Source organism: Pteropus vampyrus, unplaced genomic scaffold (assembly GCF_000151845.1).
Source record: "Pteropus vampyrus isolate Shadow unplaced genomic scaffold, Pvam_2.0 Scaffold97, whole genome shotgun sequence".
Taxonomy (NCBI): domain Eukaryota; kingdom Metazoa; phylum Chordata; class Mammalia; order Chiroptera; family Pteropodidae; genus Pteropus; species Pteropus vampyrus.
This window is the reverse complement of record NW_011888878.1, coordinates 162,291-183,163: the sequence shown is the minus strand read 5'-3', so window position 1 is coordinate 183,163 and position 20,873 is coordinate 162,291. Positions and strand designations below refer to the sequence as shown.

Here is a 20,873-nt window from a genome sequence, read left to right as displayed (position 1 = left end):
TCTGGCTGTTGCAAACATTAAAGAGATCATTTATGCACAAGGTTTTTTTTTTTGAGAAATAAAGCATTACGCAAAATTCCCTTATGCTGGTACCAGCTATGTAAGTAACTAGGGATCAAGTCAGATCCCTTTGGGGAACAGAATATAAAACTTCCTCTCCTGTAGCTAGGTGATAAGACCTGCTTGGTTCTCATACACATTAAATTCAAAGTTAGCCTTTAATTTCTAGTTGTTGCCCAGGAGTTTAAAAAAGAAAGGAGGCCACACCTACTGATGATGTAAGAGATAAAATGTTTTTGTCTATGGGCAAACACAAAATCACATCTCTTTGCTAAATAGGTCTCTTAGGTTTAAGACAATTATTCAATTTTCTTTCAAAGCTATGGTTGCACAGACATTTCTTATGATTTAGTTTTCTACAAATCAAATAAGTTTTCTTAAGAAAACGCCCCCAGATATGCTTTATCTTTTAACACTGCCCAGTTATCTAAAACTGAACGTTTCTCCCATATGTATTTTAAATATAGCACTATAAACATTATCATTTTTGTTTAACTTTTTAGTCTTCCACATAAAAATCTTAGCATAGGGGCCAGCTTTTATTCAGACTGCCCGTTTTAGATATGTGTTACAATGGAAAAGAGAACCAGCAAGTAAATATAGAAATAAGAGAAAAAAAGAAGCTGGGGACCTACATTAAAATAACAATCTTTTTCACTGGTTGGTAGGATTATGGCTAATCTAATCTTGATTTTGGTTCACTGAACTATATTCTCTATAACTTCTTAAAATTTGTTTTATTTGTTTTACAATAAGCATGTATTACTTTTATTACAAAGGTGTGGGGGAGTCAATTGCATAGAAAGAGTCTCAGGAATACAGGATGAATATACCACCTTAGATGCCACTAATATTGTCTCAGACACTTAACAGGAATTGGAAGGTTGACAAAAGTTTCTTTTCACAGCTAGTTCAACCTGCTTGGACAATGTTAAATGAGTAATAATATTAAAAAAGAAAAACAGAAAGATAAACAGCATTTTAGAAAAAAAATAAAGCATCTTTCCTTTTAGGAGCAACGAATTTAGCAACATTTAACAAGACTTTTAAAACTCATTTGTCATGGAGCACCATTAAATATTTATACGAAAAAGATCCAGGCAGCTTACAGATGACTATTTCCTCATTCATGAGGTGCCTAATTGACTTGCAACAATACAAAACATTCAGTGCATCTGGTTGGGGCCGACATGGATGATGACATGTTTCTCATAAGCCCTTTTCATTGTTTTCTCTATTTGTTTCAGAAAAACTTGTGAGATTCGTCCACATAAAGTATGCACAGTTTCCAAAAACTTCAGTTGAAGAGGGTAATACATGGATTGAAAGAGATTGTCTTGAAAGGGAAACTGAAAGATAATTTTTTAAAAAGAAAGAAAAAGTTTATTTTAGTTATTGAAATTTCATTTAAAAAGCAAATATCTTTTACTAACAAATGAAACAGGGAATTACTATAAATATTCAGGCATGGGTTTGTATATACACAGTGAAAAGGACCTCTGAGGATCAAGGTTCAAATCCTGAATTCAAACCTGTGCAACATCAGAAAATTATTAACCCATTCTCAGCCTCAGCTTCTTTATCTCTAAAAAAACAAAAAAGGATAATTTATTCGGGTCCTTAAGGCTCTGAAAATCTAAAAGCAAAGTATATCTCTAAAAATAATATGGTCTTTACATATATTCTTGATGAATAGAAGCAAGACCTAAATAGGTACTTGAAGTCTACTATAATAAAACACTAAATTTTTCATAGTTGTTGCATTTCTAGCAATCTTAGTTAAACTTTAGAGTATGTCTATGGTAATCTCAGGAATTCTGGAGTTTAGCAATTACTACTAAGATTTATTAGCAATGAACTTTATTTTAATAATTCAGATACCAAATACTGGGTGTTGTTTTTTTCCTCACTTAATATTCTCGTTTTCGCATAGAATGTGTCCATGAGCAGTATTTTCCAAAATAAACTTTCAGACCACTTAGTTATGAGCATGTGTCTAAGTTTTATTGCAATCTTGTTGAAAAGGAAAAGGCCTTTAGTAGTTCAAATCAAAGGTTCATTGTTGGCAAGGACAATTTGTAAAAAAGGGCTAGAAGAAAAAAAGAAAAAGAAAAGCATGGTGAAAGGTCAGTATACTCTTGCTTGACAGCAGAATGAGTGGGTGTCTGGTTTCTTAGAACAAGTCTTAATCCTTTTAAAGTTCATCAGAAATATTACTTAAGCATGTTTATCAGATATGGAAATTTCTTCTCAGAAGGAGATTTTGCATTATGTAATGCAAAATATTCTGCCCAAGACTATGTTTGGTACATTTTTTCTTTCATAGTACAGTCTAGACCATAGATAAACTCCTTTTCATCATTGTATCCCCAGTGACAGAAATAAAAAAGGTCAAAACTTTGGAGTTCATCCTTGAGTCCTCTTTTCCCCTACATCTCTCATCTAATCCATCAGCAAGTGTTGTAAACTCTGTAATGACAACATGTCCTGGACATGGCTACTTCTTCCCATCTTCCTGCTATCATACAAATGCATGCCAGCCCTAGCACTCATCTACATGGCTTCAATAGTTTCATTAAAGAGTCTTTGTGTTTTCACTTTTGCACCCCTTCTACCAAGTTACCAAGTCGATATTTTTAAAGCGTAAATTAGAGCATATCGTTTTTCTGCAGGGGCTTCTCATTGCAATTAGAATAGTCCAACTCCTCTCTTGCTCTAAAGGCTCCATGTGACCTAGCACTCTCTAGCTCATCTCCTCTTTCTCCTTGCCTCATCATTCTGCTCCCCATAGCTTCTTCCTTGTCCTTCAGGCATGCCAAACTCATTCCTGCACTGGGGACTTTCCCCAGGTTATTCCTTCTACTTAGCAGTATCTTCCTCCAGATTTCCCCATGGCTGCCTCAATCTAATAAGTCTCAGGCTTGTAGAGGCCATCCTGAGGACCCTAGGTTATCAATGCTCAGAGTAGTCTTGTGACCTGGCCCATCACCCTGCTCTGGTTCCCTTTTAACATCTCCCACTATCTGATACATTTTTATTTATTTGTTCATGTGAGTACTGTCTGGCTTAACCTACTCAGAATAGATGCTTCATAAGGACTGAGCTTTGTCAGTTTTGTTAAATTCTGACTTCCCTAGAATCTAGAATTGTTCCTGCATAAAACAGGTTCTTCTTAGATGACTGTTGAAAGAATTACTGAAAGAATGCCTATCTGATAGATGACTTTCCTTGGATCATGATGAAAGAAGAGTGTACTTTCTCCTTCACACAAACACATAGACACAGGATTAGTGTGTGTGTGTGCATGCGTGTGTGTGTGTGTATGTGTGTGTGTGTGTGAAAGAGAGGGGGAAGAGAGAGAGAGAGAAAGAGAGAGAAAATGTTGGAGAGAGATGGCGAGGGAGAGGTAGGAGAGGGAGGAAGAAAGAAAAGGGACAGAGAGAATATTTTCAAAGAGAAATATGAAGGGAGAAAAATATAGTGAGAGAGAGAAAAAATATCTATAGAAAGAAAAAGAGGAAGAGAGAGCAAGAGATAAAATATAAGTAAGGTAGGAAAAGAGATAAGGGGGGAACTGTTATCATCTAAAGAATTTCTAATTGTTGAATACAACCACATATCAGGTACTGTAGTACTAAAAGCTTAAAGAGCATCGCTTTTTGAATTCTCACAACAATTTTATGAGGTAGCTAATATTGTCTTTGTTTCATAGATGAGGAAACTGAGGCCCAGTAAGGGAGGAGTACAAATTTAATGACTAATCATCAAAAAATGACAAAATTGGGACTTGAACCCAAGTCTGCCAATCCCCATAGCCAAGCCCTGACCCCATTACACTATGGTGCACAGCACTGTGGAGAGCTGGGAAATATATCTTTCATGATGGACTTTCTCTACATTTACTCACATTTCAGGATGGGGTTAGTGATATTCTTGATTGAAATGCTTGAATGAAAAATGTCTTTTTAGGCCCAAATGAAGAACATCATTGAGTATATCAGGCAGGGTCATTTATGAAACGGTTATTTGACCCTTGTTCTGATCTCCCAGAAAACAAACAAGATGCACTGTAACTCAAGAGCCACAGTTGCTCAGTTCTACACCAGAGTTGACAGATCATAAATGAAACCCAAGATATACGCATATCTGCTGCATAATTATTTAACTTCCATCTGTACTCTTGAATGGGTTTGTCCCAGAAGTCACTATTTGAAGTCACTGGTAGATGATATCACTAAGTACAAAACAAATTTCCTATGTAATTAAATCACTAGGCCTTTTAAAACCAACAGCTGGAAATGTAGAAGAGATGTTAATTTATAGGCATGTGAAACTCTTTCTGGGCACAGAAGACAATTCTGGGAATTCCAGAGTTGGAATTCTCTGGAGTTCCACTTAGCAAAATATACATTTTCATACAGGCAAAAATGTGTTGTTATGTTGCAGGACTCATTCCCTACCTCACACCTGCCAAAGCCAGTTCATGAATACATAAGGTTTCCTAGATCCTTAAGAAAAATCCTTCAATAAAGTTTACATGCTTTATGTCAGGGGTCAGCAAACTTTCTGTAAAGGGCTAGACAGTAAATATTTTAGGCTTTGTGGGCTATATGGTCTGTCACAGCTACTCTTTCTGCAACTGCAAATTGAAAGCAGCCACAAAATACATAAATGAATGGTTGTCTCTGTGTCCCAATAAGACTTTATTTGTGAATGCTGAAATTTGAATTTCATATAATTTTCTCATTTCCTAAAATATTCTTCCTCTTTTAATTTTTTCCAACTATTTAAAAGGCAATCTTATCTTAGCTCATATAATTTACAAAAACATGCAGCAAGCCAGATTTGGCACAAGTTTGCCAACCCTTACACTATGTCTTAGAATCCCTGCAACTTGTTGGTTTTCCCTTGGCAATCTCAAGGTTAAAAAACAATGTGAAATGCAGCATTTCCCAAAGTGTGGGATGCAAGATATAGTATTTCCTCCTAATCCAAGGGTTCATTTTCCACGGTTTCAGTTACATGCAGTCAATTATAGCCTGCAAATATTAAATGGAAAATTCCGGAAAAAAACAATTGATAAGTTTTAAACTGTGCGCCAATCTGAATAACGTGACAAAACCTTGTGCCATCCAGCTCTGTTCTGCCTATGAAATGAATCATCCTTTGATTCAGTGTATCCATGCCGTATGTGCTACTCATCTATCATTTATCAAACAGACTGTCCTTGTAGCACTGTTCATATGTTCAAGTAACCCTTATTTTATTGTTATCATTTTCTATTTTATTATTAGTTATTGTCATTAATCCCTTACTGTGTCTAATTTATTAATAAAACTTTATAATAGGTATTTACATACAGTAGTCTCCCCTTATTTGAAGAGGATATGGCCCAAGACTCCCAGTGGATGTTTGAAACTACAGATAGTACTGAACCCTAAATATACTACATTTTTTTACTGTACATTCATAGCTATGATAAATTTTAATTTATGACTTCCAGTCAAGATGGCAGAGTGGAAAAATGCTGTGCTCACCTCCTCCCACAACCACATCAAAATTACAACTAAATTATAGAATATCACCTGGAGAACCAGTTGAACACTAGATGAATAGAACTCCCATAACTAAGGATATAAAGAAGAAGCAAAGTGAGAATGGTAGGAGGGGCAAAGACATAAAATGGCTAGTCCCATACCCACATGTGGTGGTTGAGAATTGGAAGAGATAGCTCAGTTGTGGAGGTCTCCCCTGAAAAGAAAAGGGTCCCAGCCCCATACTGGGTTCCCCAACCCAAGGCCCTATGACCGGGAAGAGGAGCCCCCACAATATCTGGATATGAAAATCAGAAGGGATTCTACTCAAGTGACACAGAGAGCTGCTGGAAGCCCAGATGTCCTTTTAAAGGGCCCACATACAGATTCACTTGCTCACAAATACTCATCCTAGCTTCAGTGAAGGGATAGTAGCTTGAAAGGTGCCAATGCCATATGGGGAGAAACTGAATTGTGTGGCTTCAGGGTGAAGGCTGAGGGGGAGGCTGACATTTTTCATGTGTTGAGCACCTCCCACACACAGCCCCCAGGCATAGGTAGGCGCCAAATCTGAATCTGCAATAACCTGGTGAACAGCGCTCACCCCACCCTGGTGATTCCCAGATACACTGACCCACCCAAATCGAGCACGGAACTGTTGGCACCTGGACTTAGTTCACAGTGTGGCCACTGCCACATGCTTCTAGGCCCAGCATAGGCAGCTACTAACTGCAGGTCACTTCGTAGCTACTACTAGATGGCCGCAGGCTGGGCACAGGTAGCAGCTGACCTTGACCTTCACCAAAGTCCTGCCCAGGAGAACTTAGAACCAACATTCCTGGTGGCTAGCTTCAGACCACCATAGAGCACCACACAATTAGCTCCAGAAATAGCATGCCCAAAAGGTAGCCTTGCAGTCATCAAAGCACCACTGGGGTAAATCCTCTCCATGAGAAAAGCTCCTAAACAGCAACTCATCCCCAGTGGTCATGGCCAGTTCTCACAGCCAGTCAGCATGAATGTTAACCCCACCGACTGATGTGCCAACATCAATCAAGAGTCAACTACAACAGGAGGACACACACAATTCTTGGGGACACAAGGGACACACCTGGAGCAGAGGGCTCAGGTGACCAGGTAGACTGTGCCACTGGGCCCCATAGGATGCCTACATCATAAGGCCACTCTACCAAGACCAGGAAACATAACAGCTCTACCTAATATGTAAGAACAAACACAGGGAATCACCAAAAATGAGGAGACAAAGAAATAATTCCAAAATGAAAGAACAAGACAAAATTCTAGAAAAAGAACTAAGTGAAATGGAGATAAGCAATCTACCAGTTACAGAGTTCAAAACCCTGGTTAAAGGATGCTCAATAAACTTAGGGGAAGAATAGATGAACTCAATGAGAACTTCAACAAAGAGATAGTAAACATAAAAAATGACACAGGAACCATAAAAAAGGGACAAAAATGAAGAATAAAATAACTGAAATGAAGAATTCACTAGAAGGAATGGATAGCAGATTAAATTAAACAGAGGATCAAGTCAGCGATTTAGAAGACAAAGTAGCAGAAAAACATCCAATTTGAAGAGCAACAAGAAAAAAGAATTTAAAAAGGTGGTGATAGTTTAAGGGATTTCTGAGACAACATGAAGTGTAACAACATTCACATCATAAGGGTACCAGAAGGAGAAGACAGAGATCAAGGGATTGGGAACCTATTTGAAGACATAATGATGGAAAACTTCCCTAACCTGGTGAAAGGAATAGACATACATGCCCAGGAAGCACAGAGAGCCCCCCAAAAGATGAACCCAAAGAGGCCCACATCAAGACACATCATAATTAAAATTCAAAGGTTAGAAACAAAGAGAGAATCTTAAAAGCAGCAAGAGAAAGCAGTTAGTTATTTACAAGAGTGCTCCTATAAGACTGTCAGCTGATTTCTCAACAGAAACTTTGCAGGCCATAAGGGAAATATTTAGAGTGAACAAAAGCAAGAACTTACAACCAAGACTACTCTAAGCAGCAAGGCTATCATTTAAAATTGAAAAAGAGATAGAACTTTCCATACAAGAAAAAAATAAAGGAGTTCATCAACACCAAGCCAGTATAACAAGAAATGTTAAAGCGGGGAGGGGGGCGAGGAGGAGGAAGAGGAGGAGGAAGAGGAGGAGGAAGATGAAGAAAAAACCATAAATATGAATAATAAAATGGCAATAACTATGTACCTATTAATAATCATTTTAAATGTATATGGATTAAATGCTCCAAGCAAAAGACATAGGTTAGCTGAATGGATAAGAAAGCAAGACCCACGTATGTGCTGTCTACGAGACCTAATTCACATCTAAAGACACACACAGATTGAAAGTAAAGGAATGAAAAAAGATAATTTATGCAAAGGGAACTGAAAAAAACTGGGGTCGAAATACTTATATCTGACAAAATAGACTTTAAAACAAAGGCTGTGACAAGAGAAAAAGAAGGACGTTTCATAAAGACAAAAAGATCTATCCAACAAGAGACTATAACTCTTGTAAATATTTACGAATCCTACATAGGAGCACCTAAATATTTAAAGCAAAATATTGACAGAAATAAAGAGAGAGATCGACAGTGATAGTCATAGTAGGGGATTTTAACACCCTATTGACATCAATGGGTAGATCATCCAGACAGAAAATCAACAAGGAAACAGTGGCCTTAAATGACACATTAGAGCTGATGGACTTAATTGATATTTTTAAAACATTTCACCCCAAAGCAGCAGAATATACATTTTTTTCAAGTGCACATGGAAAGTTTTCCAAGATAGACTACATGTTAGGCCATAAAATAAGTCTCAGTAAATTTATGAAGATTGAGATCAAATCAAGTATCCTTTCCTATCAGAATGGTATGAAACTAGGAATCAATTACATGACAAAAACTGAAAAACGCACAAACATATGGAGAATAAATAACATGCTACTAAGCAAGGGACAGGTTAACAATGAGATCAAGGAAGAAAACAAAAAGATACCTTAAGGAAAAAAAAAACCCCACAATGACCCAAGATCTATGGGACGCAGTAAAACAATCTTAAGAGGGAAATTCATAGCATTATAGGTCTACCTCAAGAAACAAGAAAAATCTCAAATAAACAATCTAACTTTACATCTAAAGGAACTAGAAAAAGTACAACAAACAAAGCTCAAAGTGAGTAGAAGGAAGGAAATAATAAAGATCAGAGCAAAAGTAAAAGAAATAGAGTCTAAAAAAATTAAAAAGATCAATGAAACCCATAGCTGGTTTTTTGAAAAGATAAACAAAATCGATAAACTTTTAATCAGACTAATCTCAATCATCAAGAAAAAAAAAAAGACAGATAAATAAAATCAGAAGTGAAAGAGAAGTGACAACTGACACCACAGAAATACAAAAGATTACTAGGGAATACTACAATTATATGCCAACAAATTGGATAACCTGAAAGAAATACCTAAATTCCTAGAAACATACCATATTCCAAGACTAAGTCAAGAGGAAACAGAAAATCTGAACAGACCAAACCTACTAATGAAATCAAATCAATAATCAAAAAACTCTCAACAAAAAAAATCCAAAATTTATAAAGAGCTCATATAACCCAATACCAAAACAAAACAAAACAAAAAAACAAACGATCTAACTAAAAAATGGGCAGAGGACTTGAATAGACATTTCTCCGAAGAGGACATACAGATGGCAAACAGACATATGAAAAGATGCTCAAAATCACTAATCATCAGAGAAATGCAAATTAAAACCACAATGAGCTAACACCTCACAGCTTTTAGAATGGCTATCATCAATAAATCAATGATCAAGTTTTGGTGAGGATGTGGGAGAAAAGAACCCCATGCACTTATGGTGGGATTGCAAATTGGTGTAGCCAGTATAGAATACAGTACAGAAGTTCCTCAAAAAATTAAAAATAGAACCACCATATGTCCCAGAAATTCCACCTCTGGGTATTTATTAAAAAAAATTCAAAACAGCAACTTGAAAATCATATGCATCTCTATGTCATTGCAGCATTATTTACAATAGCCAAAATATGGAGGCAAGCTGGGTGTCTATCAATAGATAATAGAGGTGGTACATATATATATAATGGAGTATTACCCATAAAAAAATGAAATCTTGCCATGTGCAACAACATAGATGAACCCAGAGGGTATTATGCTAAGTGAAATAAGTCAAAGTCAAATGCAACATGATTTTGCTTATATGTGGAATCTTAAAAATCCAATAAATGAACAAACAAAACAGAAAAAGATTCACAAAGACAGAGAACAAACTAATAGTTGACAAATGAGAAGGGGTTTGCGGGGCTGGGTGAAAAAGGGATTAGGAAGTACAAATTATAGGTTACAAAATAGTCGGGGATGTAGTCAAGAATATTGTAATATAGTTAATGATATTGTAATAACTATGTATGGTGTCAGGGAGGACCTAAACTTATCAGGGGATCACCTCGCAAGTTATATAAATATCTAAATGCTTTGCTGTATATCTGAAACTAAAATAATATTAATTATCAACTGTAATTGAAAAATAAAAATAAATAATTAAAAATTTTTAATTTGTAAATTAGGTACAGTAAAAAATTAACAATAACTAATAATAAAATAGAACAATTATAACAATATACTCTAATAAAAGTTATGTGAATGTGATCTCTCTCTTTCTCAAAATATCTGATAAACAAGATGGCTACTAAGTGACAAATGGATGGGTGTTGTGCAAGATTTCATTACACAACTTAGAAAGGTGTACAGTTTAAAACTTATACATTGTTTATTTGTGGAATTTTCCATATAATATTTTTGGACCACGGTTGAACTCAGGTAACTGAAACTGCAGAAAGCAAAACCACAGATAAAGGAGTACTACTGTATAAGAAAAAACATAGTATATATACGGTTCAGTACTAGCTGCAGTTTCAGGTATTCCCTGTGTATTTGGGGATACTACTGGACTAGCAGGCAGTGCTTGACATGATTTTAGGTGGTGAACCACAAAATAAGATTATCTCAATCTTCTCATTTAATGTAAGAAGATAGCTTACATATCTTTAACTCCTCCTTAACATTTGCTAATCAATCTTTTCAAGGTTGTAAGAGGAGGTCTCAGGCATTGAAGATTCCAATTCCAGGCCCAAAATCCTATCTGTGATCTCTCTGACTCAACCATAGGCAATAACAAGGCTGCCTGTTATGCCTCCTGGGAAAAGCTGTCTTTCTGGCACCAAACTTGGTGCACAGGCAGTGTACTGTAGTTTCCTTGAGGGTGTTGCTGTTACAGGACTCAGTGTCCACTTCCCATGCTCATATGCATATCTGCTTTCCTGTCCCAGGCACTTCCATTTGAAGACCTTCTGGGGGAGTTACCTTGCCAGTCTTTCTTCTTTTTCCTCTCATTCCCCCTCCCCTGGCCTAAGGATCCAAAAAGATACAGGAGCCTTGAGATGATTCCTGCCTGTGTTGCGTCCACTCAACCCTCACCCAGGGCTCTTTGGTGGGTAAAATGGAACACCGAACACCACAGAGCTGGAGCCTCTTTTTCTCTTTTGCTTGTACATAAATAAAGACTCCACTGTTACTTTTAGTTTGGCTCCCTGTCTTGATTGTTCAACAGGGTAGAGGTGGCAAGCAAGTAACACATTTAGCTTGAAATGAATAATATCATTTTATTCTTAATTGTATTATGTTTACCTTAACCCATTACCCTTTGTTAAAGCAAATGGCACAGGGTTTCTGTTTCAGATATAAAATGTCCTCCCTAAGTGAATTTATTTAAGGGAAAAAAAAAGTGAGTTACTTACTTGGAAAAATTAAGTAAAAAGTGAATAAAGTAAGGTATTGGGGGTAAGCGCATATACTGAAATAAGAGTGACTTAGTTTGGGGAAAACTGGTATAACTCAATGCTTCTAAGGAATAATTTGGCCTTCAAAGGGAATGGTGACCAAAACACTTATGCTGATATGCACATGTCTATTAAACAGTGGTAAGAGCACACTTACATCCCGTATAGCTTCATAGAGTGCTTTGAAAGTTGGCTGCTTGTCATCATGGTAGACACCTCGGTTCCCATGCAGAACAGACACACCTTCAAGCTCAGCCTCTTTGCAATTGCTTCCATACATGCAGTGATCAGGACGGTAGTTCCACTGGCAGGGGAACACATAAAGACACTCTGGTGGTGACAAGAGAAAGACATGTGTCCACAGTCAGTGTCAGCTCTCCTCTGCATGCCTGGTGATTAAACCAAAGTTTCCATAAACTGCACAGCACACATAATTTAAATGCATGAGTGTGATTATGACTCAGACCAAATTTCACTACATGTGTAAAGATTTTGATAACAGGGATTGAAGTGGCACACAATAGTGGTGTTGTAGGCTTCAATCCCCAAAAGGAGGGCAGTATAACATCATGGACAAGGAGCAAACAATGGCATTAGGCAGCTGGGGTCTGAATCCCAACTCTCTCACTCAAATACAGTGAAATCCGGGTCCAGTGATTCAATTTCCCTGTGCTTCAGTTTCCTCATCTGTAAGATGAGAATAGCGGGACCTCCTTCTTATTTTGATTATTAAACTTATACACACACACACACACACACACACACACAAACACACACACATGTTTAGCAAAGCGCTAAGCACACAGTGGTGGTCAATAGCGTTAGTAGCTATAATCATCTCTTTGGAAAGGTTTTGTGAAATGGACAAATCCAAAAAATAGAAGTCAAGATTGAAGCAAAGATTCCTCTTAGGAATTAAAAACCAACCAACAAACGAAAGCAAAACAAAGGGAAAAAAACAAACAAAAAACTACAACAGCAAATGGAAAAAAGTCCAAAGAAAAAAGCAAGGCCAAAAGAAGTCCCTATGCCAAAGTTACTATATATACTGTGGGTGAGCATGTGCGTACACATACTTTTGTATGTTTGTATCTATAATCCAGTGGTCTTAGCAAGGGGCAATATTACCCCCTTCCTCTGGGGCCATTTGATGATATTTGGAGGGAGACATTGGTTGTCATATATGAGAGAGGCTGCTACCAATACCTGGTAGGTTGAGAACAGGGATGTTCCAAACATCCCACAATGAACAGGAGAGTCCCCACATCAGTAATAGTACCAAGGTCAAGAAACTCTGCTGTAATCCTGTTGAACTCAGAAACTTTCCTCTTAGTGACTAGGATTATACAATTAGCAATAAATTCACAATCCCCTAGCTTCCTGGCTCCTCAATTTGATGCCTCCAAGGGCAAGGGCTAAAGGAATATGGATCAAAACTCTTTGTGAATGTGGTTAAGGATCATGGGAAAGAAAGGCCCCACGTTAGAGCACAGGATTAGAGCAAATCAATTACCATGGTCAGAAAAGCAATTTAAAGATGTGCTTTTTGGTTGGGTTGACAGCATCCCCTTCTCGCAAAGAGGACCACTGATTAGAGATTACTTACAGAAAGCTTCAAGGTAGAAAGCAAAGGATGAAGAGATCATCACACCTCCCTTTTGGCAGACTGTGTATAGTATTTCTTCTGCTCAATCTTTACAGGTAACAGTGACATCCAGGCACCCTCCATCAAATTCCTAATTGTTTACAACACACTATGAGATTTTCTTTTTCTTTGGATAACTTCATCTTACAATGCATTATGTTTCTCTTGCATTCACCTCTCTACACTTGCACATACATAATCCATAGTTGGGATGGAGAAGTGGTCATCCTGAAGTCACATTATCTAGATTTGAATCCCAACTCCTCTATTAGACTTTTCTGCACTTTAGTGAAGAGGGTGGGTGTATGGATTATATGAGTAAAAATACCTGAAATTACTTTTGTGCCTTTTTACTGTACTTTACCCTAGCCCAATTGTTTCCTTTTGTAACCTAATGAATTGTCCTAAAACCCATCTCTGTTTTTGTAAATACACTGATCAATTGAATCAACAAATATTTATTGAGTGCCTGCTATGTGTACAATTCCTGCATTCATGGACTTTAGGATGGGCAATGAAAATTTTTGCTTTTTCCCAAGTAGTATAGGAACCCACTACAAAAGGAAACCTTTTCTCTCTTTGCAGCCTCCTTAGAGGCCCGAGGCCCGTGAGGGCACTCTAAGGCAGAAGGTGAAACAGAAAGGCTTTGGAATCAGACTGACATAAATTCGAAGTTGGCTTCTATCACCTCCTAGCTCTATAACTTTGGTGACTTACTGAAACCCTTGACCTCAATTTAGAAGCAGTAAAGAGAAGCTGAATTATCCTGGTTTGAATCACAGCTTTACCATGTGTTAGCTGTGATCTAATAGCAGAGGAGTTAATAGAGCAAGCTCTGGAGTTAATCTACTGGGTTTGAATACAGAACTCTACCACTAGTTATGAGAACTCAAGCAAAATCATAAGTTTTCAGGGCCTTGGTTTCATCATCTGTAAAAGTGAGAAGAATTGTAAATATCACTTATCTAATAGGATTTCAGTGAGTATTAAATGAGTTCATATATATATATATGTACTTGGAACAGTGCCTGGCACATAGAGGCACACAATAAATGTAAGCTGTAATAATTACTATTATCATTGTTATTGTTATAACAAGAACTATTGCATTAGGTTGCTGAAAGGATAAAACAAGATAACTTAAGTTGAATGAGCCTAGCATAGTTCCTGATACATAGTACACTGGTGATGTGTATTTTTTAAATAATTTTTTATTTTTCAATTACAGTATGCATACTAACATATTAGTTTCGGGTGTATAACATGGTGATTAGACATTTATATAACCTACAAAGTGATCATCTTGATAAATCTGGTACTCATCTGACACCATACATAGTTATTACAATATTATTGATGATATTCCTTATGCTATACTTTATATTTCCATGACTATTTTGTAACTACCAATTTGTACTTCTTAATCCCTTCACTTTTTTCACCTAGCCCCCCAACACCCCTCCCATCTGACAACCCTCAAAATATTCTCTATATCTATGAGTTTGTTTCTGTCTTGTTTGTTTATTTTGTTCTTTAGATTCCACATGTAAGTGAAATCATATGGCATTTGTCTTTCTTTGTCTGACTTACTCCACTCAGCACAATACCCTCTACGTTCATTTTTGTTGTTGCAGATGGCAAGAGTTCACTTCTATGGGTGAGTAATATTCCATTGTATATATGTACCACCTTTTCTTTATCCAGTTATCTATTGATGGACACCCAGCTTGGCTCCATATCTTGGCTATTGTAAATAATGCTGCAATGAACACAGGGATTCATATGTTCCTTTGAAGTAGTGTTTTCAGTTTGTTTGGATAAATACACAGAAGTAGGATTACTGGATCCTTCTTTTTCTTGTTATAGCCTTTGTTTCAAAGTTTATTTTATCCGATATAAGTATTGCTACCCTAGTTTTTTGTTTGTTTCCATTTTCACAAAATATCTTTTTCCATCCCTTTACCTTGAGTCTGTGCGTGTCTTTCCATCTGCAGTGAGTCTCTTGTAGGTAGCGTATGCAAGGGTCTTGTTTTCTTATCCATTCGGCCACCCTATCTTTGGACTGGAGCAATTAATTCATTTACATTTAAAGTAATTGTTGATAAATATGTAGTTATTGCCATTTTATTATTCATATTTCAAATCCTTTTTCTTCTTCTTTAAGAAGTCCTGATAACATTTCTTGTAACACTGGTTTGGTGTTGATGAATTCCTTTACCTTTTTCTTGTATGGGAAGCTCTTTATCCATCTTTTCATTCTAAAAGATAGCCTTGCTGCATAATCTTGGCTGTAGGTCCTTGCATTTCATCACTTTGAATATTTTCTGCCAATCCTTCCAGCCTGCAGTTTCTGCTGAGAAATCAGCTGACAGTCTTATAGGAGCACTCTTGCAGGTAACTAACTGTTTTTCTCTTGCTGCTTTTAAGATTCTCTCTTTGTCTTTAACCTTTGGCGTCTGAATTATGATGTGTCTTAGTGTGAGCCTCTTTGAGTTCATCTTGTTTGAGATTCTCTGAGCTTCTTGGGCTTGTATGTCTATTTCCTTCATCAGGTTAGGGGAGTTTTTCGTCATTACGTCTTCAAATATGTTCTCAATCCCTTGGTCTTTCTTGTCTCCTTTTGATATCCCTATAAGGAGAACGTTGATACACTTGATTCTGTCCCAGAGTTCCCTTAAATTATCCTCATTTTTACTGTTCTTTTCTCTTGTTGCTGTTCTGATTGGGTGTTTTCTGCTATTTTATCTCCTAAATCACCGATTTGATCCTCTGCTTCATCTAATCCATTGTAGTCTTATTTCTGTTTAGTTCTTTTTTATGTTTTCTATCTCCATTTTTGTATTTTCTCTCTCTTTAAAATTCTCATTGGGCTCATCTACTCTTCCCCTAAGTTCATTGAGCATCCTTATAACAAGTGTTTTGAACTCTGCATCTGTTAGAATGCTTGTCTCCATTTTGTTTAGTTCTTTTTCTGGAGCTGTGCCCTGCTCTTTCACTTGGGACATGTTTCTTTGTCTTTCCATTTTGGATGCTTCCCTGTGTTTGTTTCTCTGTGTTAGGTAGGGCTCCTATGTCTGCCAGTCTTAGTAAAGTGGCCTTATGTAGTAGGCATCCTGTGGAGCCAAGCGATGCAGTCTTCCCTGGTCACCTTAGCCAAGTGCTCCAGGTGTGTCCCTGTATGGTTTATGTGTACCCTCCTGTTGTAGTTGGGCTTTGGTTGCTGTTTGCACATCAATGGATGGGACTGATCCTCAGGCTGATTGGTTGTGAGAACTGGCCAGTGAGGGGCTGATCCTATGGAGCAGAACTGGCTCTAGCAGGACTCTGGTGCTTGCCCTGTCTGCCCTTTGGGTGTGTCATCCTTGGCTACAGCCCAGATGGTGCTCCAGCTTCATCAGGAGCCAGCCACCTAGTGTGCTGGCCCCAGGGTCTCCTGGGAGGGGCCCCGTTGCAGCCTAAGTCCAGCCATAGCCTGTGCTGGGCCAGAGACAACCTGGAAAGAATCATCAAGCAATCATAAGATGGCTGCCACCTGCCCTGGGCTTGGAGGTGCCTTGAGAGCTGCAAATTGCAAATTGAGGATTGCTGCTGCTAGTGCCATGCTTGGAGCTACTCAACAAGAGGTATGGGGCATGCTGAGGCAAGATGCTGTTTATTTGGGTTTTGTGAATGTTTGAGAGATTTTAGGAGTCACAGCATGAGCCAAGATAGGATGTATGTATGGAAAAGCCATTGGAGTGGGTTAGTGGGCCTGCAAGTTGGGTGGGGCAGGGTCTCAGGAATCACCAGGGAAGGGCAAATGGTGTTACTCAGCTTGATGGAGACTCAGATGTGGTGGCTGCCTGAGTCTGCACGCCAGCATTGGGGAAGGCTCAATAAGGAAACGATGGATTCTGCCAGCACTTCTGTCTGGGAGAAAGCTGCCTCTCCAGCCCTCAAACTGAAGACAGACAATTCAGTTTCTCCTTGTATGTCCTTGCTGCTCCAGTGCTGGAGTTCCGAGTGAGTGAGCCCGTCAGCAAGTAAGGCCAGGTGTGGGCTCCTTAAGAGGAATGTATGACTCCAGCTGCCCTTAGTCTCTCTCAGCCACAATCTCCGCTTGTTTTCACAGCCAGAAGTTATGAGGACTTTTTTTTCCCGGCACTGGAACCCTGGGCTGGGAAGCCTGGTATAGGGCTGGGACCCCTAGCTCTTCTGGGAGGACCTCTGCAGCTGAGATATCCCTCCCAATTTTCAACCGCCATATGTGGGTGTGGGAACAGCCTATTTCGCGGCTCCACCCTTCCTACCAGTCTCAAGGCGACCTCTTCTGTATGTCTCCAGTTGTAGGACTTCTGTTCAGCTAGACTTCAGGTGACTCTCAATGATGAGTGTTCTGTAGTTTAGTTGTAATTTTGATGTGGTTGTGAGAGAAGGCAAGCACAGCATTTACCTTCTCTGCCATCTTGACTGGAAGCCGATAAATGTTTTACTACAAATGCATCTGGACATGCAGGTGGCCAGTCAGTCTTTCTTAACTTTTTCTTGGTCACAGATCTCTTTGAGTATCTAATGAATATTTTAGGTCCTGTTTTTGGAAAACTACAAATGAAGGATATGAAAATTATTTGCTTACAAGTTTAGGGGTTTATAGATCTTCATTATGGAGACCAGCTAAGAATCCCAGTGGTTTAATGTCAAATATGAAATTGGACTCCAGACAGAATTCAATTCACATCTTTATACTTCCTTTTCCAGAGGCTAAATGCAAAATACATCAAGCATAAAATTGAAACAGTATTGGTTCACCACATTATGTAAGGCATTGTTGTCAGTAGACAATAAGGTGCTATTTCTGCCCTCAAAGAACGTATACTCTTGTAACTGAGATAGTACATAATGTCATCCAAATAAACATGTTCTATCAGGATTCATAGAAAGGAGGACATTTCAGTAAAGTTTCATTTAAACTTAGACTTATAATAAGGATAGGATTTTGACCGTCAGACACAGAGACCTGAAGAAGCATTTGAGGAGAAAATGGTCTGATCATAATGAAAGGTTTGGAAATCAGAGTGTGCGTTAGAAAATATAAGCCATTTAATTTTTCTGGGGCAAATGTAATCTCTTCAAAGAGGTAAGAAAATGGTAGAAAAGTTGTCATATTAGTAGATTGCTTTAACTTAAAATATTCAAGAATATGAATCTATATTAGATTACAAGTAACCAACTTTGATTCTAGCTCGTGAAGCAAAAAAAAATTTTTTTGCTTTCAAAAGAGAGGGAGTAGCTTATAAAATCAGAGGTAAAGCTGAATCGGGGCAGGAAGTGGAACACTCCTAGGACATGGGGGATGGGGACAAATTAATGTCAGTTCTTCAGCATTGCTACTAGGATGAACCAGTCTTGACTACTTTCTGCTCTTGGATTCTCAGACTCAGGTACCCAGGAGATGGGCTAACTGGTTTAGTGGGAGTCAGGGGTGGGTGGGGCTCTAAGACTGCAGGCAATCGGGGAAAAGCAATCCCCTGAAGGAAAACTAGGGCACTCTAACTAAAAGAAAAGGAAATCAAAAGTAGGCAATTAAAAATAACAGATGTGTCTTTTTATTCACAGATAAATTTTGCATGGGTTACTCTTTGAAATCTCCATTTGGTTAATGGAGGGAGGAGGAGGAGAAAAGAGGCTCAACTAGCTTCATGGGATGGGCTTCAGATGGAAAACCTATATATATATATATATCAGCCAATGATGGACCAATGATGGTTATTTGGCACATAATCACTATTTTAAAATGGATCTATTTTAAGCAAGATTATCAGGGGTGTCAAGATCTGTTTGAAATGATAGCATGATGAAATAGGTTATTTTTCTCCTTTTGAGAAAATAATACAGTGAATGGTTTTAAAATTCCAAATCCCTAAAGTCTCAAACTATTGCAATTCATATTAAAATATTTTTTTCAAGTTAACCTCTCTTTAAACTCTGGGTTTTGGCCATTTTCCTCCCCATTTTATATTGATAACAAAGCTCCTCATTACAGAGAACAAATTGATGGTTGTCAGATTGGAAGAGGCTAGGTGAAAAAAGTGAATGGATTAAGAAGTACAAATTAGCAGTATAAAATAGTCACGGGGATATAAAGTACAGCATTGGGAATATAGTCAAAATATTGTAATAACTGTATGGTGTCAGGTGGGTACTAGACTTATTGGGGTGATTACTTTGTAAATTATATAAATGTCTAACCACTATATTGTACACCTGCAACTAATATAATATTGTATGTCAACTGTAATTTAAAAAATAAAATTAAATTAAATTAAAAAGCTTATAATTAACTGGTGGTCTTTGGGTTTGAAATCCCTTCATGATCTCTTAAGGATTCTACATTTATTTCCAGAGCCTTCTAACTACTTGCAAAGAACTGTATGAATTGACTTTTCTCTCATACTTTTTGATTTTTTCATACTCTTGAGTTATCTAAGATTATGTAATAGATTATACCTGATTATTTTAAGTTCACAGTGAAACAGCCTTTCTACTCATTTACCACACTGTATCAACAGAACAAAGTCTATTTGATTGCATTATTAATATTTTGTTTGTTTCTTTAGTTTTGTGAATGTCTCATTCCAGAACTGAGCTTTCCCAGTCTCTTCTTCTTCCTTCTTCCAGAATACACTTTGTTTCAGGAAAGGGCAATTAATTCCTCAAAGAAAATTTACTTTCCTGATCACACAATCTAAATAAAGCCTTCCTGTCCCTCCAGCTTTGATAGTCTCTTTCTCATCCCTTTGTTTCCTTCATAGAATTTATTACAATTTTTGATTTTGAACAGCTAGTTGTTATTCTTTGGAAGGATACTTCTTCCAATAAAAGGTAGGTTTCATTAAAACAGGCACTTTGTCTATTCTGTCTGTTGCCATATCCTCAGTGCCTAACCCTGTGGCTGGCACACAGTAGATGCTCAACAAAAAACCTGCTGAATGGAGGAGTGAACAAAACCCCATACCTTCCTCTACCACCTGTATCTTTTTCCTTTCTCCTCCTTTCTCTTACTACTTTTTTTCCCCTTTCACTTTCCTTGCCGTAGTCTTTCTCATCCATCTACTTTCCTCTTTCACTCCATTCTCTTAATTACTTTAATTCGACCAACACTTCTGAAAAACAACACCATTTAAAGCATTAACCTTTGCACCGTGAAAGACATAAAGTAGATACAACCTCTTCCCACAAGAACCCTAAAATCTTTATTCTTGCATTTTATGTCAGAGCTCATGAACTTCCCAGATTCTCAAAACAATGATTTATTTCCAGTTCGCAAGAATAGTCCTAATACCAAATAATTGGGCCTGCCAATCTCCAGAACACATTCATAACTGCCAGGCTTGGTGCTTTTGGTGGAGTGAGTATACAGTGTAGTCACACATTCAAGTGCAGAGCTCCAGTGATCACTGGCAGTACGAGAACAAGGCCCTGATGGGGCCACTGAAAAGGCATGTTCCATGTGACTGCATCCTATTCTGTGGCCCCAGAAAACCCTCCTAACTCTCTAGTATCACATTCAACTTATGGACAATCTATGTAAATCCCATGGGCATTTTAGCTCTTCTCTCTCCCTATGAGCAGAACCCTACTACTTCTCCTCTGGCTGAATGTCCTGCCTTATTATCTATACTTAGCTGGTTTCATTTCCTTCCCTTTACATAGCCCATTTTACTAGAAATCTCCCCAAAGCAGGTACAGACACA

The 20,873-nt window shown here is 37.8% G+C and overlaps 1 protein-coding gene across 1 annotated transcript in view; it reads right to left on the bottom strand.

Annotated features, from left to right (window-relative positions):
• Positions 1-580: 580 nt before the first annotated feature.
• GXYLT2 (glucoside xylosyltransferase 2) overlaps positions 581-20,873 on the bottom strand; it is a 112,595-nt gene continuing 92,302 nt past the window's right edge. Inside the window, exons 7-8 of the mRNA XM_023533151.1 lie at positions 11,653-11,825; positions 581-1,409 (exon numbers count right to left, since the gene is read on the bottom strand). Of these exons, the coding sequence (XP_023388919.1) occupies positions 1,227-1,409; positions 11,653-11,825 (356 nt within the window). The 3' untranslated portion in view covers positions 581-1,226. The remainder of the gene's footprint in view (positions 1,410-11,652; positions 11,826-20,873) is intronic.